Below are 18,276 nucleotides of genomic sequence, written 5' to 3' on the forward strand. Positions count from 1 at the left end.
TGGGATGAAGATTAACCTAGGAGAAGAGTAAAGATTGCTCCACAAATAAGACCTATTAAAGTAACTCTTATTTTACGTAACACCTAGGGGCATTGATCTGTTGGAGGCCTCTTGCTAGGTAGCTTACAAAGATAGAGTAAGTGACAGTCCTTGCCCCGAAAGGTTTACAATTTAAATGACAAAATCATGTGTGCGAAAAAGCCGGGTGAAAGGCAAGGGAACAGTAACCGGGAGTTTTAACATGGACTAGCTTTGTGCACAGTTCATAGGTGTAAAAAGCCAGTCCTGGCTGTAATCACAACCCCTGTTATCAGCTGGCAGCACTCTGTAGGTTATAGTGGCATAGGTGAGTTTTAAGGAGGAAAAGATAAGTTGAGCTTGGTACATGCTAAACCAGCAGTAGCCAAAAGGCCGCTCATGGCTACCTTCATGCGAAGCAGTGGTTTGATCTGAATGGCCTGTTGCATTCCTTCTGCTACACAGCAAATGTCGAAGACTGTTGTGGTGTTTGCTACACGTCTGCACACAGAAGTGACCCTCTGCATGCTAGAGAAGCATGCATTTGAGATGCTTAGAGGAGTAAATTCTCTGCCACATCAGCTGCGCCAATTGTGCCAAACTGTTCTGTTGTGTGTTACCTGATCACTGTTCCATCTACAGATGCTGCTACTACTCCCCCCAGTGAAGTCCCTGCAAAAGTGCAGAGTGTGGAGGACTTTATTCCCGATGACAGCCTGGACCGCAGCTTTCTGGAAGATCCAATCCCTCAGAGAGACAAGGGGATAACTAGGACTAAGGACCCCAGTGAAAGCGACAGGTAAGGAGGACAGGAACTGGGGGTGGGGGAAGAGGAGTGGGATAGAAATAGCACTCGGAAGTGCAGTCTGCGTGACTGAGGGATCATGTGTGACTCCTCAGCGTTCTCTAGGGCCTTATGGTCTTAATACACACAGTATGCTACACAGAGTGCAAACCCCAAAAGAGTGTGTATGTATCCCAGTAAGGTAACCTCACCTCTGACACTTTCTCTTCCTTTCCTGAACACCCAAGAAATCAAATGGGTTGCAGCATGCCCTGCTAGCAACACCTATCCCTGTTAAATTGGAGAGGCTGCCAACTCGAGCACGTCTGCTAGCCGTAATTATAGTATCGCTCACAGGAAGATAGGTTGGGTCTCTCTCCCATTAGCCAGGTCCCAAAACCTCTTAGAACCACTACCTTGAACTCCACTCAGGAATTTACTGTCATCCAGAGCCAATGATGGAAGCAGTGGTTGAGAGTGAATTATATACTTTCCAAATCCCATCCCCCCCTGCACTTCTCCCTGATTGCTTTCTAGCCTCTTCTACTATTGGCCTCTATGTTAGCTCTCGATATTAAACTGTTGCTGCTCTTCTGTAAATTGCCCTGGCAGCAGATGCTTGAAGAATCCCATTTACTGCATTGGCAGGATGAGTTTGTCATTGCCAAGCATTGTTCTTCCTGACACCCTTCGAATGCCAGAAAGCTGCGTTGCAGCCTAATTTTGTTTCTGGCTTTGATCGTGCTCCAAAACTGAAAGGCTGTGTCACTGTGTGACTTTACCCGAGAGTCTCACTTGGAAGCGTCTGTTACAAATAGAGCTGTCGATTAAGCGCAGTTAACTCATGCAGTTAATTCAAACAGAGTCATTGTGATTAATTGCAGCTTTAATCGCACTGTTAAACAAAAGAATACCAATTGAAATGTATTAAATATTTTGGATGTTTTTCTATATTTTCATATATATTGATTTTAATTACAACATAGAATACAAAGTGTACACTGCTCACTTTATATTTTTTATTACAAATGTTTGCACTATAAAAATGATAAAAGAAATAGTATTTTTCAGTTCATCTCATGTAAGTACTGTAGTGCATTCTTTATCATGAAAGTGCAACTTACAGATGTCCATTTTTTTGTAACATAATTGCACTCTAAAACAATGTAAAACTTTAGAGCCGACAAGTCCACTCAGTCTTACTTCTTGTTCAGCAAATCACTCAAACAAGTTTGTTTACATTTATAGGAGATGGTGCTGCCTGCTTCTTTTTTAAAATGTCACTTGAAAGTCAGAACAGGCATTCACATGGCACTTTTGTAGCTGGCATTGCAAGGTACTTATGTGCCAGATATGCCAAACATTCGTATGCCCCTTCATGCTTCAGCCGCCATTCCAGAGGACATGCTTCCATGTCTATAGTAGAGACCATGCAGTGGTGTTGCTGTAAGATCTCCCATGTAGCCGCTTTATGCTGATGAGAGAGCTCTCCCGTCGACATAATTAAGCGATCCCCAACGAGCAATGGTAGCTATGTTGGTGGGAGAGCATCTCCTACCTACATTGCGCTGTCCACACCAGCGCTTCTGTTGGTGTAACTTACGTCGGTCAGGAGGGCGTGTTTTTCACATACGTTCTTCAAGTGTTTGCTTAAGTAGGTGGGTGCGTGCCAAGTGCACAGTCATCGGAAGGTTTTTCCCCTAGCAGTACCCATCGTGTCGGCCTGGGTGCACCCTGGAATCGCGCCTTCAAGTCGCCGCATATAGGTCCCTGCTGACCCTCTGCCTCCCCAGTTCCTTCTTACCGCCAGTAATGATTGTTGGAGCTGAGTGTCTCTCTTGCTTCAGCAAGCATTTCCTCTAGTTATTTTTGTATCTTCAATCTGTAAATATTTAAATAGTTAGTATTAGTTGTAGTTAGTTAGTAGCTAGTTAGTGTTTGCGGGTCCCCCAAACACAGTTCGTTCCCCTCTTCGGGTTTTGGGCATGCCTTGATCCCTAGGGTTTAAACCGTGCGGGACCTGCAACAAGCCCATGCCAAAGGGCAATCTCCACGACTCCTGTCTAAAGTGCCTGGGGGAAGCACATCAAACAGTTTTGTTGCAGGATCTGCAAAGGGTTCTGCCCTAGAACTAAAAAGGGAAGGAACTTCAGGCTCAAGCAGCTCCTCATGGAGGCAGTTCTTCATCCCCAACTGGCTCCAGGCCAGCAGGACACGGCACCCAGCACCTCCATGCAGAGCATGCCGGCCTCCATTAGAGAAGCTATGGGAATGAGGAAGGACTCTATGCATAGAAACCCTCAGCACCATCACTCCACAGCGCCAAAGTCCATGACAGCAACACGGCACTGCTCGCACTCACCAGCGCCTCACAAGAGGCACAAGAACAATAGAGGGCACTTGTCCATGGTGAGAGGTGATGTGTGGTGGGGGTGGGACTGAGGGGTTCAGATTGTGGGAGGAGGCTCAGGGCTGGGGCAGAGGGTTGGGGTGTGTGGGGGGGTGAGGGCTCTGGCTGTGGGTCTGGGCTGGGGATGAGGGATTTGGGGTGCAGGCTGCCCCAGGACTGTGGCGGGGAGAGAGGTCTCCCCCCAGCCCTCTCTCACCACAGCAGCCCCGGACCTGCTGTGGTGGGGAGAGGCACCTCTCCCCCAGTAGCCTCTGCTCAAGAGGAAGACTTGGGTTCTTCTGGGATTAATATCAAGCAGAAAATTTCACAGCTGAATAACAGACTACGGGCCAAATTCAGCATTTAGTCACACAATGGATATTAATGGAGTTACACTGGATTTACACCAGTGCAATGGACAGCAAGATTTCACTCCCTCGGTAAGAAAACTGTTAAAATTTTCAGCAGCTGTAAGAAGTGTCCATACCCATAATACCATTTTGACACTGGTAAACAACATGAGAGATGTGCTGATGTGCTGGGGGAAGTATTCACAGCAAAGGCAAAACTGTACACGACTCTCCTGGATCTAAGTTTTGTTACAAACCTCAAGCTCAGGCCAGCTTTGCTGAAAGGGTTTGTTGTGACCCTTTTGTATGAACCTGGGGCTGCTTGATGGGTTCCATGAGGAAACTGTCCTTTCAAAACTTAGTGAAACAGGAACAGTAGGAACTCTGGCTTCAGCTGGGCTTTGATTTGAGTTAGAGAGAGTGAAGGGCTGGAATGCAAAACACAAACTCGGCCCCCGCCCTAGAGCCGCAGCGGCTGGGAAAGGTACCTCTCCTGCGGCCCCAGTCCCGAAGCCGCCACGGCAGGTCGGGGCTGCGGGAGAGGTGCCTCTCCCCGCCGCAGCCCTTGAAAGGCTGCTGCATGGCTTAGCGGGAACTTAGCTCAGGACGCAAGGCCTCTGGTCCCAAACAGAAGTCTTGCTCCATATCAGCATCAGAGAGTTGAAGGTGGTTCGCTTAGCCTCTCAAACCTTACACATCTGCCCTCCAGGTAGGATTGGATCAGTCATGACGGACAGTACAACAGCGATATTTTATATAAAACAGACAAGGTGGAGCATGCTCCTCCCCTCTGTGCCAGGAAGCCTTCAAGCTGGCGGACCATCTCAGCAGATCATTCCATGGCCACGAGTGGTCCATTTCCTCGGACATCATGAACAGCATCTTCCAACAGTGGGGAATTCCCCAGGTGGACCTGTTCACAAAGAAAACAAACAGGAAGTATCAGTAGTTTTGCACCTTCCTGAATCACAGCCTGGGCTCAACCACAGATGGTCCTTCCCAGGGAGAGGAAACATCTGTTCTATGCGTTTCCCACCCTTTCCGCTCATTCACGAGGCCCTGCTCAAGATCAGAAGGGACAGGGCGTCTGTCATTCTAATAGCACCTGCCTGGCCCCGCCAACACTGGTACGCATCACTCCTGGAACTGTCAGTAACCACTCCGATCACCCAAGACCATGGTCACTTCCAGCACCTCAACCTTGAATCTCTCCACTTCACAGCATGGAAGCTTCATGACTAAACCCCATGTCAGAGATGTCCTCCTCAGCAGCCAAAAGCCGTCCACTAGAGCTACTTACTTAGCTAAGTGGAAGAGATTTTCGATCTGGGCAACACAAAGGGGCACGTCTCCAACTCAAGCATCAGTACCCTTCATCTTAGACTATCTACTGCACTGGATGCAGTCAGATCTGGTGGTGTCATCTGTAAAGGTTCACCTGGCAGCCATGTTGGTATTCCACCCAGGGGTGGATAGTCGATTGGTCTTTGCTAGCCTGATGGTAAGTCATTTTCTCAAGGGCCTGGACAGGGTATATTCTCCTGTCCGCCATCCGATACCAACATGGGATCTTAACCTGGTGCTCTCCAGGTTAATGGGACCTCCCTTCGAGCCCTTACCAACATACTCAGTCCTCTACCTCTTGTGGAAAGTAGCATTTCTGGTGGCAATAACTTCAGTCAGGAGGGTGTCTGGGATCAAAGCCTTGACATCTGAACCTCCATACAGGGCCTTTTATAAGGACATGGTCCAGTTGCGGCCTCATCCAGCCTTCTTGCCAAAGGTGGTACCTCAATTTTACACAAGTCAGGACATCTTCCTCCCAGTGTTTTGCCCTAAGCCACACGCTAACAGCAGGGAACAAAGACTCCATTCCCTGGATGTGAGGCAGGCTCTGGCCTTCTATATTGAAAGGACAAAACCATTCTGGAAGTCTAACCATCTATTCGCGATAGCAGACAGGATGAAGGGCCTCCCAGTATCGTCCCAAAGAATTTCGCTGTGGATTATGTCCTACATTCGGACTTGTTATGACCTGGCAAAAGTACCAGCCCCAACGCTAACAGCGCATTCTACAAGGGTGCAGGCCTCCTTGGCCACATTCCTGGCACAAGTCCCTATACAGGAGATTTGCAGGGCAGTGACCTGGTTGTCGAGCCACACCATCACTTCGCATTATGCCATCATCCAGCATGCCAGGGATGATGCAGTTTTCGGCAGAGCGGTGCTTCAGTCAGTGAACGCTGACCTATGAGCTCTGATCCCTCCTCCAGTGGTCTGCTTGGGAGTCACCTACTTGGGATTGACATGAGCAAGCACTAGAAGAATCAAAAACGGTTACCTAGCTTCTCATACCTATTTTTCTTAGAGATATGTTGCTCATGTCCATTCCAAGGCCCATCCACCTTCCCCTCTAATGGTGCCTCCGGCAAGAAGGAACTGAAGAGGCAGCAGGGCCCTATATGCAGCGCCTTGAAGGCGTGATTTCACGGGGCGCCCTGGCTGACCTGACAGGTACCGCTAGGGGAAAAACCTTCCGGTGACTGTGCACGCAGCATGCATACGCCTACTTGGAATGGACATGAGCAACACATCTCAAAGAACAACAGTTATGAGAAGGTAGGTAACCATTTTTTTTACTGACAAAAGTGCTAATGTAGGCATAACCTTTAGATGCCCATCCTAGATACAGTGGAGTAGGATTTCTTGTAATTGAGCCCTTCATGAGACTTACTAGTGTGGTGACTTCATTCAGAAGAACACTTTTGCTTTGCCTTGACATGTTTTCTTTCTGTGCTATAGAATCATATCATAGAATATCATGGTTGGAAGGGACCTCAGGAGGTCATCTAGTCCAACCCCCTGCTCAAAAGCAGGACCAGTCCCTAATTAAATCATCCCAGCCAGGGCTTTGTCAAGCCTGACCTTAAAAACTTCTAAGAAAGGAGATTCCACCACCTCCCTAGGCAACGCATTCCAGTGTTTCACCACCCTCCTAGTGAAAAAGTTTTTCCTAATATCCAACCTAAACCTCCCCCACTGCAACTTGAGACCATTACTCCTTGTCCTGTCCTCTTCTACCACTGAGAATAGTCTAGAACCATCCTCTCTGGAACCACCTCTCAGGTAGTTGAAAGCAGCTGTCAAATCCCCCCTCATTCTTCTCTTCTGCAGACTAAACAATCCCAGTTCCCTCAGCCTCTCCTCAGAAGTCATGTGTTCCAGACCCCTAATCATTTTTGTTGCCCTTCATAGAATCATAGAATATCAGGGTTGGAAGAGACCTCAGGAGATCATCTTGTCCAACCCCCTGCTCAAAGCAGGACCAATCCTCAATTTTTGCCCCAGATCCCTAAATGGCCCCCTCAAGGATTGAACTCAATCCGCTGGACTCTTTCCAATTTATCCACATCTTTCTTGTAGTGTGGGGCCCAAAACTGGACACAGTACTCCAGATGAGGCCTCACCAATGTCGAATAGAGGGGGACGATCACGTCCCTTGATCTGCTCGCTATGCCCCTACTTATACATCCCAAAATGCCATTGGCCTTCTTGGCAACAAGGGCACACTGCTGACTCATATCCAGCTTCTCGTCCCCTGTAACCCCTAGGTCCTTTTCCGCAGAACTGCTGCCTAGCCATTCGGTCCCTAGTCTGTAGCTGTGCATTGCGTTCTTCCGTCCTAAGTGCAGGACCCTGCACTTATCCTTATTGAACCTCATCAGATTTCTTTTGGCCCAATCCTCCAATTTGTCTAGGTCCCTCTGTATCCTATCCCTGCCCTCCATCGTATCTACCATTCCTCCCAGTTTAGTATCATCCGCAAATTTGCTGAGAGTGCAATCCACACCATCCTCCAGATCATTTATGAAGATATTGAACAAAACCAGCCCCAGGACCGACCCCTGGGGCACTCCACTTGACACCGGCTGCCAACTAGACATGGAGCCATTGATCACTACTGTTGAGCCTGACAATCTAGCCAACTTTCTACCCACCTTATAGTGCATTCATCCAGCCCGTACTTCTTTAACTTGCTGACAAGAATACTGTGGGAGACTGTGTCAAAAGCTTTGCTAAAGTCAAGAAACAATACATCCACTGCTTTTCCCTTCATCCACAGAACCAGTAATCTCATCATAGAAGGCGATTAGATTAGTCAGGCATGACCTTCCCTTGGTGAATCCATGCTGACTGTTCCTGATCACTTTCCTCTCCTCTAAGTGCTTCAGGATTGATTCTTTGAGGACCTGCTCCATGAACTGAAGAGGCAGCAGCAACATCAAACTGGCATTAGGATGCTACATGGTTTTTGCTATATCAGGGATTCTCAAATGATTTCAGTGTTGACCATGTTATGCTTTGTGGACCCCTTCCGTCCCCTTGTGATTCCATAATATCCCTTTGGCCACTGCACCAATTACTGACATGGAAAAGTCATATTAGAGCAATATATTTGTGTACTTTAGCAGTCTTGAAATGTGGCCTAGCTGCTGGAAGTGAGCCAGCCCCATGGGAGGACTGTGGGTTGTTCACAGACCACAAGCTGAGAACGGCTGAGCTATGTAATTCCTCTTTAAAGTAAATTGGAATCACATGGCTAACAACCAGCACAAGGACAAGTCTTTGAAGACTTATGGGATTATGTGTCCCAAGTTCCATTTTTGTTGTTGTTGGTTTTTTTAAGGCCTGTTTTCTGTCCTGCAGTGTATAGGGAGAACTCTTGAAATATATGTTCCTTGAGCAGCTCATTGAGACAGTTATATTTCCTATTTCCCGGTCACAGGGCTTGCCTGGCTTATCCTTAGTCTGATGCACTGTGCTAAGATGTATTTGAAGGGTATTAAAGAAGCTTATCAGACTCAGAATAGACGTCCCCATTTCTTCTCTGTTCCTGGCCTTGCCGGAAGTAGTTAAGTTATGCTTATGGGTGGGATACAGGATTAGAAAGGTGAGTTCTGTGTGAAGCTGTGGATCTGTTTTCACCACCTCACTAGACTTTTATCTTTACTAACCATCTAGTTATCTTTCTATATCCTTAAATCTGCATCACTCTGAACTTGTCTGTCGTCCCAGTCGTTTTCTTGCCCTCCCCACTCCCCCCCATATACACCTCCATGGACAGCTGTTTCGGTAGTGTCACCCAGCTGTGTTGAGAGTGCAAGTGAGGGGAACTGAGGACAGGGTTTCCTTCACACTGTGGAGCCTCCCCTTGCCCTGGCGCATGCTCATACCACCCCTCTCCCACAGCACAAGTTCCCTCCAGCTTCCTTGCTGAACTAGATTTTAGTTCCTTCCCCTCTGTTTCTCTAGCTCCTAAATTAAAGTGGCAGGAGGAGTTTGTTCAGCCTCTCTGTAGGGGAAGGTACATTAGGGAGAGAGCTAAGGCTGCTCCGTTTCTTCTGAACTGAAAGCAGTACACTCAGGATTTGAAATGGAGTTTGCCCTATATGCCACTGAGCCTCAGTATGGGGGGCCTCACCTAGCATGTTCTTTGGCGTCATGTCAGCAGGGTTTACCTTAAATCTCCTACTTCTTTGGTGCTGGGTGCCCATATTGGGGACCACAGTAGCGCAGGATTAATGCAGGTTTGGCAGGCTGTTGAGACTGGTGCAGTATGCTTATTTTTGCATTCTTTGCGAGTTCCTTCCAACCCGCGAGTCAGTGCCACAAGGTGATACTAATTTTGCATTGTCGGACCTTGTTTGTATTGCAGCAGTGTTTTTCCTGATGTATTTTCACTTCATTGTTTTGCTGTTTAAGCTGCAGCTAGGAGATTTGTGTAGAAGCTAGTGATGGAGGCAGTCAGTCTCTTTACATATATGCTGCATGTGGGGATGAGCCACTTTGTTCACCTGTGCGTGTACATGTTCTCTCTATCCAGACTGAGGACATTTTAAAGATCCGTGCCTAAGTCTAGTGTGTGTGCTGATTGGTGGGAAGATAATTGCACTAACAGCAGGTGATAGCTATAGTTGCATTAATTAAGCTACTGCTGTATATTCAAGACAGTACTATAATCTAGAGAGTGAGGTTTCTAGAGCATGTCACGCCACCAATAGCATTTTAAAATAAAGCCACCTGCAGCATTGTTTCTAAGACATTTAAGGGAAATTCACTCACATTCTTTTTAATCCCCAGAAACCTCTTTTTAACACCCCTCCCTCCCTTTACCCCAGTGTCATGTTTTAGTTCGTTTTTGTGGGGTGAGCCTGGGGTGAGGCTGTGCCCTCTTATATGGGAGATCAGGGTTCAGGAGCCAGTTCTCTCTTGTTCATGAGTCTGGTGTGGGCTGTGAGGGCTGCAGTGGCAACCCACTCAGCCTGGGGGGCAACATGTCCCTAATGCTCAGCAGTCAACACCTCTTTGGTTCATCGTGGCAGCAGCAGTGTTGGGCTCTAGAAGAAATCCTGGGCAGCCTCCCTCAGCTGGAGCATTGGTGGCTGTAGTGTTTAGAAAGCAGAGGATCTCTTTAGCACTCCAGAAGGGAGGCAGAGGAATCCCCAAGGGGATTGCATGTAAAACCTGAATGTTGCATGATGATCTAGGCAAATGGTCAGTTGAAATCAACACTTACCGCAGTGTCAAATTTGAAATGAGCTCTCTCCATCATACACACTCAGTTGGTAAAGGTACAAATTCCTGAGACCATCCACTTGAGAATGATAGTCTGTAAAAAAAAAAAAAAAAAAAAAAATGGCTGGGTGAGTAGAAATGGAATCAACTAAAGTCCTTTGAACGTCATGTTCCTTTAGCAAGCACGTGTGGCAGTTTCCACCCTCCACAGCTGGTCAGTGTCCTGCTGGGCATTGGCCGGGGGGGTCAGAGTGATGATAGACACCAACTAGAAAACCAGGTCTGAAGCTTGAGGGACGATTAGTCAGTCATAGAATCATAGACTATCAGGGTTGGAAGGGACCTCAGGAGGTCATCTGGTCCAACCCCCTGCTCAAAGCAGGACCAGTCCCCAATTTTTGCCCCAGATCCCTAAATGGCCCCCTCAAGGATTGTACTCACAACCCTGGGTTTAGCAGGCCAATGCTCAAACCACTGAGCTATCCCTCCCACCTGAGGAGGAGTCCCAGCGCCTTCCTTTAACCCTCTGAAGTGTTAACCATCACATGCCATAAATGTTATTTTTTGTATTTGGAAGCTAATGAGATGAGTTTGTGAAATCTTTAACAAGTCATTAAAAGGAAGGTGAATGTTCTATGTGGTTTGGACACCAACATAATACATCCATTTATCAAAAGCAAATGATCCTCTCTGAATAAAAACTACTTAATAGAGAAAGCAGGCAGGATAAGGAAAGGGTATATAAAGTCTCCTGGGTCTGAATTGTGAAAATAATCTGTATTCCTGACGTGAGCAAATCTTGAGGAAAGCATTAATATGGCAGGTCCTTGGGAAATCAAGCCAAGAATTCCCAGTTTATAATTCTGCAGTGAAACTCCCTATCAAGATGTCTCAGAATCCATAACCCTGTTCAGTCAAGGGAGCCTTAAGGGCTCTTACACTCTAAAATGTGTCCTTAGGTTAATTTAATTTGGGGAATGTTAAGCATTGTTATAGTGTCTGGGTAGCTGCCTACTTCAGGGAGCACTATAGAATAGAATTAACACAGAGGAGCTAAAAGCTGAAGGTATATTCCTGCCACTGTGACAATATGGGATATTTCTGAATCACAGGACATGGGGATTAAGGCATGCGATTCCTGTTGGTTTTTAATTAACTCATACCGTGCACAGTGTTCGGGAAATGTTCCCGTAAAGTCCTCGCTGAGGCACAAAGATGTTCTGCAGCTGTGAGGTCTCACCCAAGATCTTGGTTGTACTGACCACTACTTGCTGCCCCACCACACTCCCCATGTTATAATCCAGTGTGGAACTTGGGCTGTGCCAGGCCTCTGGCTCTGGTGATCAGATACTGCCTGAGCTCTATGGCAGGTCAGGGAGTGCACGGTCAAATAGGACACTGGTATCTTCAGATGACCCGGACTAACCACAGATGGCCCTCCATTAAGGTAGGGAAAAGATCCTAGAACTCAGGTTGCATTAGTCTGGAACACCAGTGCTTCGTTTGCATTCTAGAAGTAGGAGTGTATGCATCTGAATGCACCCTGAGGGGTTCTGTTTAACACTTCTGTATCTTACAGTGATGGGGAGGCTCTTGGAGGGAATCCCATGGTAGCTGGTTTCCAAGATGATCTGGATCTAGATGACAAAGTGCCCAGCAAACCCTCATTGGCAACAGAACTTGTACCAAGCAAAAATATTACTTTGTCAAGTGAGGAGGAGGCAGAAATGGAGGATGCTATGGTCACCGTCGTGGCTGATGAAGACATTGACATTGACTACAAGACACAATGGTATGAAGGAGTATAGTCTACTAGCTAAAGTATGAAACTGGGAGTTGGGAGATGTAGGTCTTTTTTCAGTCCTGCCACTGACTCACTGTGGCCTTAACCAGCTCACTTAATCTCACTGAGCCTGTTTCCCTAGCTGTAAAATGGGGTTATCTGTGCCTCACCAACTGAGGCCAACTTTGCAACAGTTCACAAACTACAGATTCTCTGATGGAAGGTGCTATGGAAGTGCATAGTAGTATTACTGATCACCATCCAGTTTATTCAGTTTGGATGAAATTGTAACACAAATGGAGCCAAAGGGCTAACTTGATTTGTCATATCAAGCAATCCTTCCACAGAGTGTGAGCCGCTCTTCATGAGGGAGTGGCCCAGCCTTCTTCCAAAATTTGAACAAGAGGAGCTGGGTAAGCCGTTGAGCACTTTTTCATAGTGGGTGTGGGTGGGTCTCAAGACTCATTGCTTAGGGCACAGACGGCGCTTGTGATGCCCTCTCTGTGCACCAAAACAAGCAGCACTTTGGCATGGGGGAATGGCATTGCTGCTCTTGCTGGAGATTGGAGCCCACAGAATATGGTGTAAATTGCATGGAATAGGAAGTGTGCCGTCATATAAATAATGCAACAGGGCTTTGCCCACAAGCAAGTGCGTTGATCTCAAGTATTTGTGTCCTCAGGGATGTCTGGGCTATCTTTCAGCATTTGGCTTACTGCCAGAAAGATTTCCAGGGTCTGAGTGCTAGTATAAAACCTATAGAGTCTCATCACTGCTTAGGTGTAGATGAGAGAAATCCCCTAGAATAGGTTCCGCTAACTGATTAGTTACTATTAGTCACTTTGTTTCACTTGTTCAGTGTGAGAGATAAGGGGAGTAGACATGGAAGAGTACAGGAAAGAGGTGGAGCCTCTTGGTTTTCCTCAAACACTGTCACTATCTGAGTGTCATAAGAAAGATAACGCATGTTGTGTTAAGATACCTCCTGTCTCCCGAGGGCTCACAGTTAGTCCTGGTCTCTAAGGTGCCACAAGTCCTCCTTTCCTTCATGCAGGAGAAGGGATTTGGCATGAGGTCATAGGATGAAAGCCAGGGGTTCCAACTTGCTAAGACTGTGACTGTATAAATCCCGCGCTTTTAATCAACGTTCCTCTATCCCTTCGAGTGCTGCCTCTTTGGGAGGATCTGAATAAGGAAATATTTGTCTATATGAAACTGATTTCTAACAAAATCAACTAGTTATGCTTCCCCCTTTCCATATGATCAGGGAGGCCTCAATTGTAATGGAGAAAAGTATTAGTCAAACATTAACATTCCAGTGTCCCTGGTGGAGTCTGGCAGATTCCAATATCTTCCTTACTCCAGCGGTCTGACCTTCTGAAACAGCCCATTGGGGCAGCTTAATTGTGTGGTGGGACCACTCCTGATGGATCCAAGGTGGACATTTCCCTCTTTGTTTCCACCACACCTGGCTCCTTGTGACTTAGTGGGCCTGCACTTAGCTGGGATATGATGGGAGGGCTCCAAGCTCACCCTTTTGTGGTTGTTACAGAGTTGTAGCTGACAACTTGTTACCTTTTTTAAAGGTCTTCCAAAAATTCAGTTAAACCACAAAAGGAAGCAGCTTCCACCAAAGCACCTGACCAGAAGCCTCCAGGCAGCTTACCTCCCCATTCTGGATCTGAGAAACACAGCAGCCCAAAGCTCCCCATCGATCTGCCAGCCACTGGAGCTGCTGCTCCTACAGAGACAGCATCAGTCCAGGCACAAAGGACCATGTCCCAGAACAAGGACTCGGCTTCCAAACTGAAGGGGAGCAAAGAAGAAAAGCCTGAGGAGTCTGACAGTGATCAGGAGGGACCGATAGCCACCCAGATGCTTTCATTTGTGATGGATGACCCGGACTTTGAAAGCGAGGAGTCTGACAGCCAAAGGAAGAAAGTGGTAAATAACATGCATGCGTCACTGCTTTCTAGCACAGCCTAGAAGCAGCAATGGAGTGATCTTGTCTGATCTCCAAGTATCCCAAGAGCGCCAGCTGCAAGACAAGGGTTAAACCATCTGAAGAGCATTATTGTTCAAACACAGGCCACTAATGTTCTTCTCATTGTTGAAGCCGAATGGTAGCGTCTCTCAGCTGTATTTTTAAGTATACAGAGTAGGGCTGTCAAGCGATTAAAAAAATTAATCACAATTAATCGCACCATTAAACAATAATAGAATACCATTTATTTAAATATTTTTGGATGTTTTCTACATATTTTCCAATAGATTGATTTCAATTACAACACAGAATACAAAGTGTACAGTGCTTGCTTTATATTTATTTTCGATTGCAAATATTTGCATTGTAAAAAACAAAAGAAATAGTGTTTTTCAATTCACCTAATAGAAGTACTGTAGTGCAATCTCTTTATATGAAAGTTGAAGTTTACAAATGTAGAATTATGTACAAAAAATAACTGCATTCAAAAATAAAACAATGTAAAATTTTAGTATCTAAAAGTTCACTCAATCCTACGTCAGCCAATCGCTCAGACAAACAAGTTTGGTTACAATTTTCAGGAGATAATGCTGCCCGTGTCTTGTTTACAATGTCACCTGAAAGTGAGAGTAAGTGTTTGCATGGCACTGTTGTAGCTGGCATCGCAAGATATTTATCATAGAATACCAGGGTTGGAAGGGACCTCAGCAGGTCATCTCGTGCAACCCCCTGCTCAAAGCAGGACCAATCCCCAATTTTTGCCCCAGATCCCTAAATGGCCCCCCTCAAGGATTGAACTCACAACCCTGGATTTAGCAGGCCAATACTCAAACCACTGAGCTATCCCTTTATGTGGCAGATGCACAAAAGATTCATATGTCCCTTCATGCTTCAACCACCATTCCAGAATATATGCATCCATGCTGATGGCAGGTTCTACTCGATAACGATCCAAAGCAGAGCGGGCCGACGCATGTTCACTTTCATCATCTGAGTCAGATGCCAGCAGCAGAAAGTTGATTTTCTTTTGGTGGTTCGGGTTCTGTAGTTTCCGCATCGGAGTGTTGCTCTTTTAAGACATCTGAAAGCGTGCTCCACACCTCGTCCCTCTCAGATTTTGGAAGGCACTTCAGATACTTAAACCTTGGGTCAAGTGCTGTATCTATCCTTAGAAATCTCACACTGGTGCCTTCTCTGCATTTTGTCAAATCTACAGCAAAAGTGTTCTTAAAATGAACATGTGCTGGGTCATCATCCACGACTGCTAGAACATGAAGTACATGGCAGAATGCACGTGTAAAACAGAGCAGGGGACATAGAATTCTCCCCCAAGGAGTTTAGTCAAAAATTTAATGAATGCATTTTTTTTAACAATCATGATCAGCACAGAAGCATGTCCTCCGGAATGGTGGCCGAAGCATGAAGGGGCATACGAATATTTAGTATATCTGGCACATAAATAACCAGCATTGCAAGGTACAAAAGTGCCATGTGAACGCCTGTTCTCACGTTCAGGTGACATTGTAAATAAGAAGCAGTCAGCAGTATCTCCTGTAAATGTAAACAAACTTGTTTGTCTTAACAACTGGCTGAACAAGAAGTAGGACTGAGCGCATTTGTAGGCTCTGAAGTTTTACATTGTTTTGTTTGAGTGCAGTTATGTAACAAAAAAAAATACATTTGTAAGTTATACTTTCATGATAAAGAGATTGCACTACAGTACTTGTATGAGGTGAACTGAAAAATACTATTTTTGTGTATCATTTTTACAGTGCAAATATTTGTAATAAAAATTATAATGTAAAGTGAGCAGTGTACACTTTGTATTCTTTGTTGTAATAGAAATCAATATATTTGAAAATGTAGAAAAAATCCAAAAAATTTAATAAATTTAAATTGGTATTCTGTTGTTTAACAGTGTGACTAATGGCGATTGATTTTTTTTCACAGTTAATTTTTTTGAATTAATTGTGTGAGTTAACTGCAATTAATCGACAGCCCTAATACAGATTATTTTCAGTAACTGTAGATAAACTCTGAACTCAAGCAGCCACATGGAAAGTATGAAACCCAAATGCTGAGGATTTTTTATCTGGATCTTCGTGTACTAAAGGTTGGGGGAGGGGGGGAGAATGGGGAAAGAGGAGGGAGGGAGAGTGAATGTGTGCACACAGTTCCCTGTTTTTAACACAAGAATCGAAAAGCCATGGTGAAGTTGTGTTGAATCCTTCCTTTGCTTGGCAAAGTCTATTGAAGCCCCAAATGCCATTATAGAGGGGCAATCCAACATACAGCTAAAGTTGGAGTATCCGTAGCATATCCACGACATTCCCAAGATAGGTTGCAGCTGCTCAACTTTAACATAGATGCAACCTGCAAAAGACTGCCCAGATCAGAGAGGACCTGGCATCTCCCCTGGGCCTTCCTTCATATTAAAGATGAGAGAAGTCAGTGAATTCTTAGAGATCCTAGCAGTTCCCTGTTGTGGCCTTTACATGAGCAAACTCTGGATGTCCCTGCCTTAGATAGTCCACAGTTAGAACCATTAGGCTCATCTGTACAGAAACAACTAGCCATGATTGACTGTGTAAAGAAGCCCCTATGCTTGCAGACAAAGTACTGTATACTGAGTCAGTAACTGTAGAGGGCTCCTGTAGAGTTGGTTTGATGTCACATCATGATTGTGTGGGGAGAGTCACTATCCTAGTGTATGCATCCGATGAAGTGAGCTGTAGCTCACGAAAGCTTATGCTCAAATAAATTGGTTCGTCTCTAAGGTGCCACAAGTCCTCCTTTTCTTTTTGCGAATACAGACTAACACGGCTGTTACTCTGAAACCTGTCCTAGTTTGTCCATGACGTTGGCCATGTGTCATACTGGCCTCATTCAGTAACACTCTGTTCTCTTAGTGTGGCCAATGCTCACCGTTCCAAGTATTTCACTGTAAAAACAGTGGCTTTCTGAGCAAGGTTATGACTTCTGGTACCTGATTAGACAGCAGGATTTGCTGGGAAGCGCCGCATTGTAGTGGCGTCAGGGAGATACCCCTCCATAGAAGAACGCTTCTTCAGTGCACAATGTGTTGGTCAGGTTGAGCAGTGAAAGAAGCTGTGCCCCTTCCACTAACGGGGAGGGCTGCATACAGAGTCGGAAAGGCAGCTCAGCAAGAGAGGCAGGTCATGTTTGGACTAGTGCTAAGAATACTGTAAAGGAAATAAGTTAACTCCTTAAGTGTCAAGTGGCAAACATGGTGAGATGTCTGTCCTCCAGGATCAGGGCACAGCTGCAGGGTGAGAGGAGCCTTCTGAGGCTTTACCTGGCCCCTGCAATTTCCCAGCTTTTAGCCTCTGTATCATGGGAGATGCAGCTCCCTCTTTCCTTGAGCAGAGGGGGTTTGCTCCAGCCCCATGAAATGTTTCCCCTGGATATGTGCTGCCTTTTGACCCCAGGATGGCATGGATTCCCCTCTGTGACTCTGCCAGGGCACAATATAGGTTCGAGTCCATTGTATTTGAAGGTTTTCCAGGATGGCGGTGCCTGTTAGTGCAATTGGTAAGCCTGATGTATCTGGGACTCATGTTTAACCCCACAGCACCAAGAGGCTGGTCTTTTGAGTACAAATGTTAAGCACCACAGGGCATTTCACACCAGAGCTACAGTTCCAGTGCTGTCTAGGCAGTTCCATCATGGCATGAAATAGGTAGAACTGCCCTTTGGATGAAACTGTGACAGCTTCTTGAAAATACCTCCATTCTACCACCACCCCCCAACTCCCCTTTAGAGAGCAGAAATCTATCCTAGGTAGAGGGGAGATGGGGCTTTTGCTTGAGCAATCAGTTTAGACTCCTTGGTAGCTGAGATTGGGTCCATGATATGTCTACTTTCATTCTCTAGGGTGAATTCCCAGTCCGAGAAGACCCCTCTGACATCTCAGATGAAGACACCTCGTTAGCAAAGCCTCCTCAGCCCATGAAGCCTACAATCCACTCCTTCAAGCTGAAAAATGACTCTGATCTGTTTGGCTTGGGTTTGGAAGAAACAGGCCCCAAAGAGAGCAGTGATGAAGGTAAAAATAGGTCATATGTCTGAGCCTGTCCTGCTGGGTTTTTCACTGCGCTGAATAGGTCCAAAGTTAAGCAAATCAATTTTGCATTAAGTAAAACATCCCCAACTTCACCCAACGCCTTGTGTGAGCATTTAATGAGCTTTGCCAAAGCATAATTAACTTTCTTTCACTTTCTCCCATACCTGCCCTGACTAACCTCAGCTGGGGGAGCACTTGCTGATGCCTTGGGAGAGACTACTGCGCTTTTTCCTGCCCTACTAGAAGTAAGGGCACTTCTTGAGAGCCTTTTCTTGAGATTTCCTGCCCAGCTTTGCATGCTTAAGACT

The 18,276-nt window shown here is 46.0% G+C and overlaps 1 protein-coding gene across 11 annotated transcripts in view; it reads left to right on the forward strand.

Moving 5' to 3' along the window:
• Positions 1-18,276, forward strand: part of RABL6 (RAB, member RAS oncogene family like 6) — a 121,813-nt gene that overhangs the window by 91,149 nt on the left and 12,388 nt on the right. For all 11 annotated transcript variants that reach the window (XM_073314659.2, XM_073314653.2, XM_073314655.2 and 8 more), the window contains 4 exons: positions 661-817; positions 11,697-11,909; positions 13,487-13,844; positions 17,779-17,950. In XM_073314659.2, coding sequence (XP_073170760.1) covers positions 661-817; positions 11,697-11,909; positions 13,487-13,844; positions 17,779-17,950 — 900 coding nt within the window. The remainder of the gene's footprint in view (positions 1-660; positions 818-11,696; positions 11,910-13,486; positions 13,845-17,778; positions 17,951-18,276) is intronic.

Source organism: Lepidochelys kempii, chromosome 16, assembly GCF_965140285.1.
Source record: "Lepidochelys kempii isolate rLepKem1 chromosome 16, rLepKem1.hap1, whole genome shotgun sequence".
Taxonomy (NCBI): Eukaryota; Metazoa; Chordata; order Testudines; family Cheloniidae; genus Lepidochelys; species Lepidochelys kempii.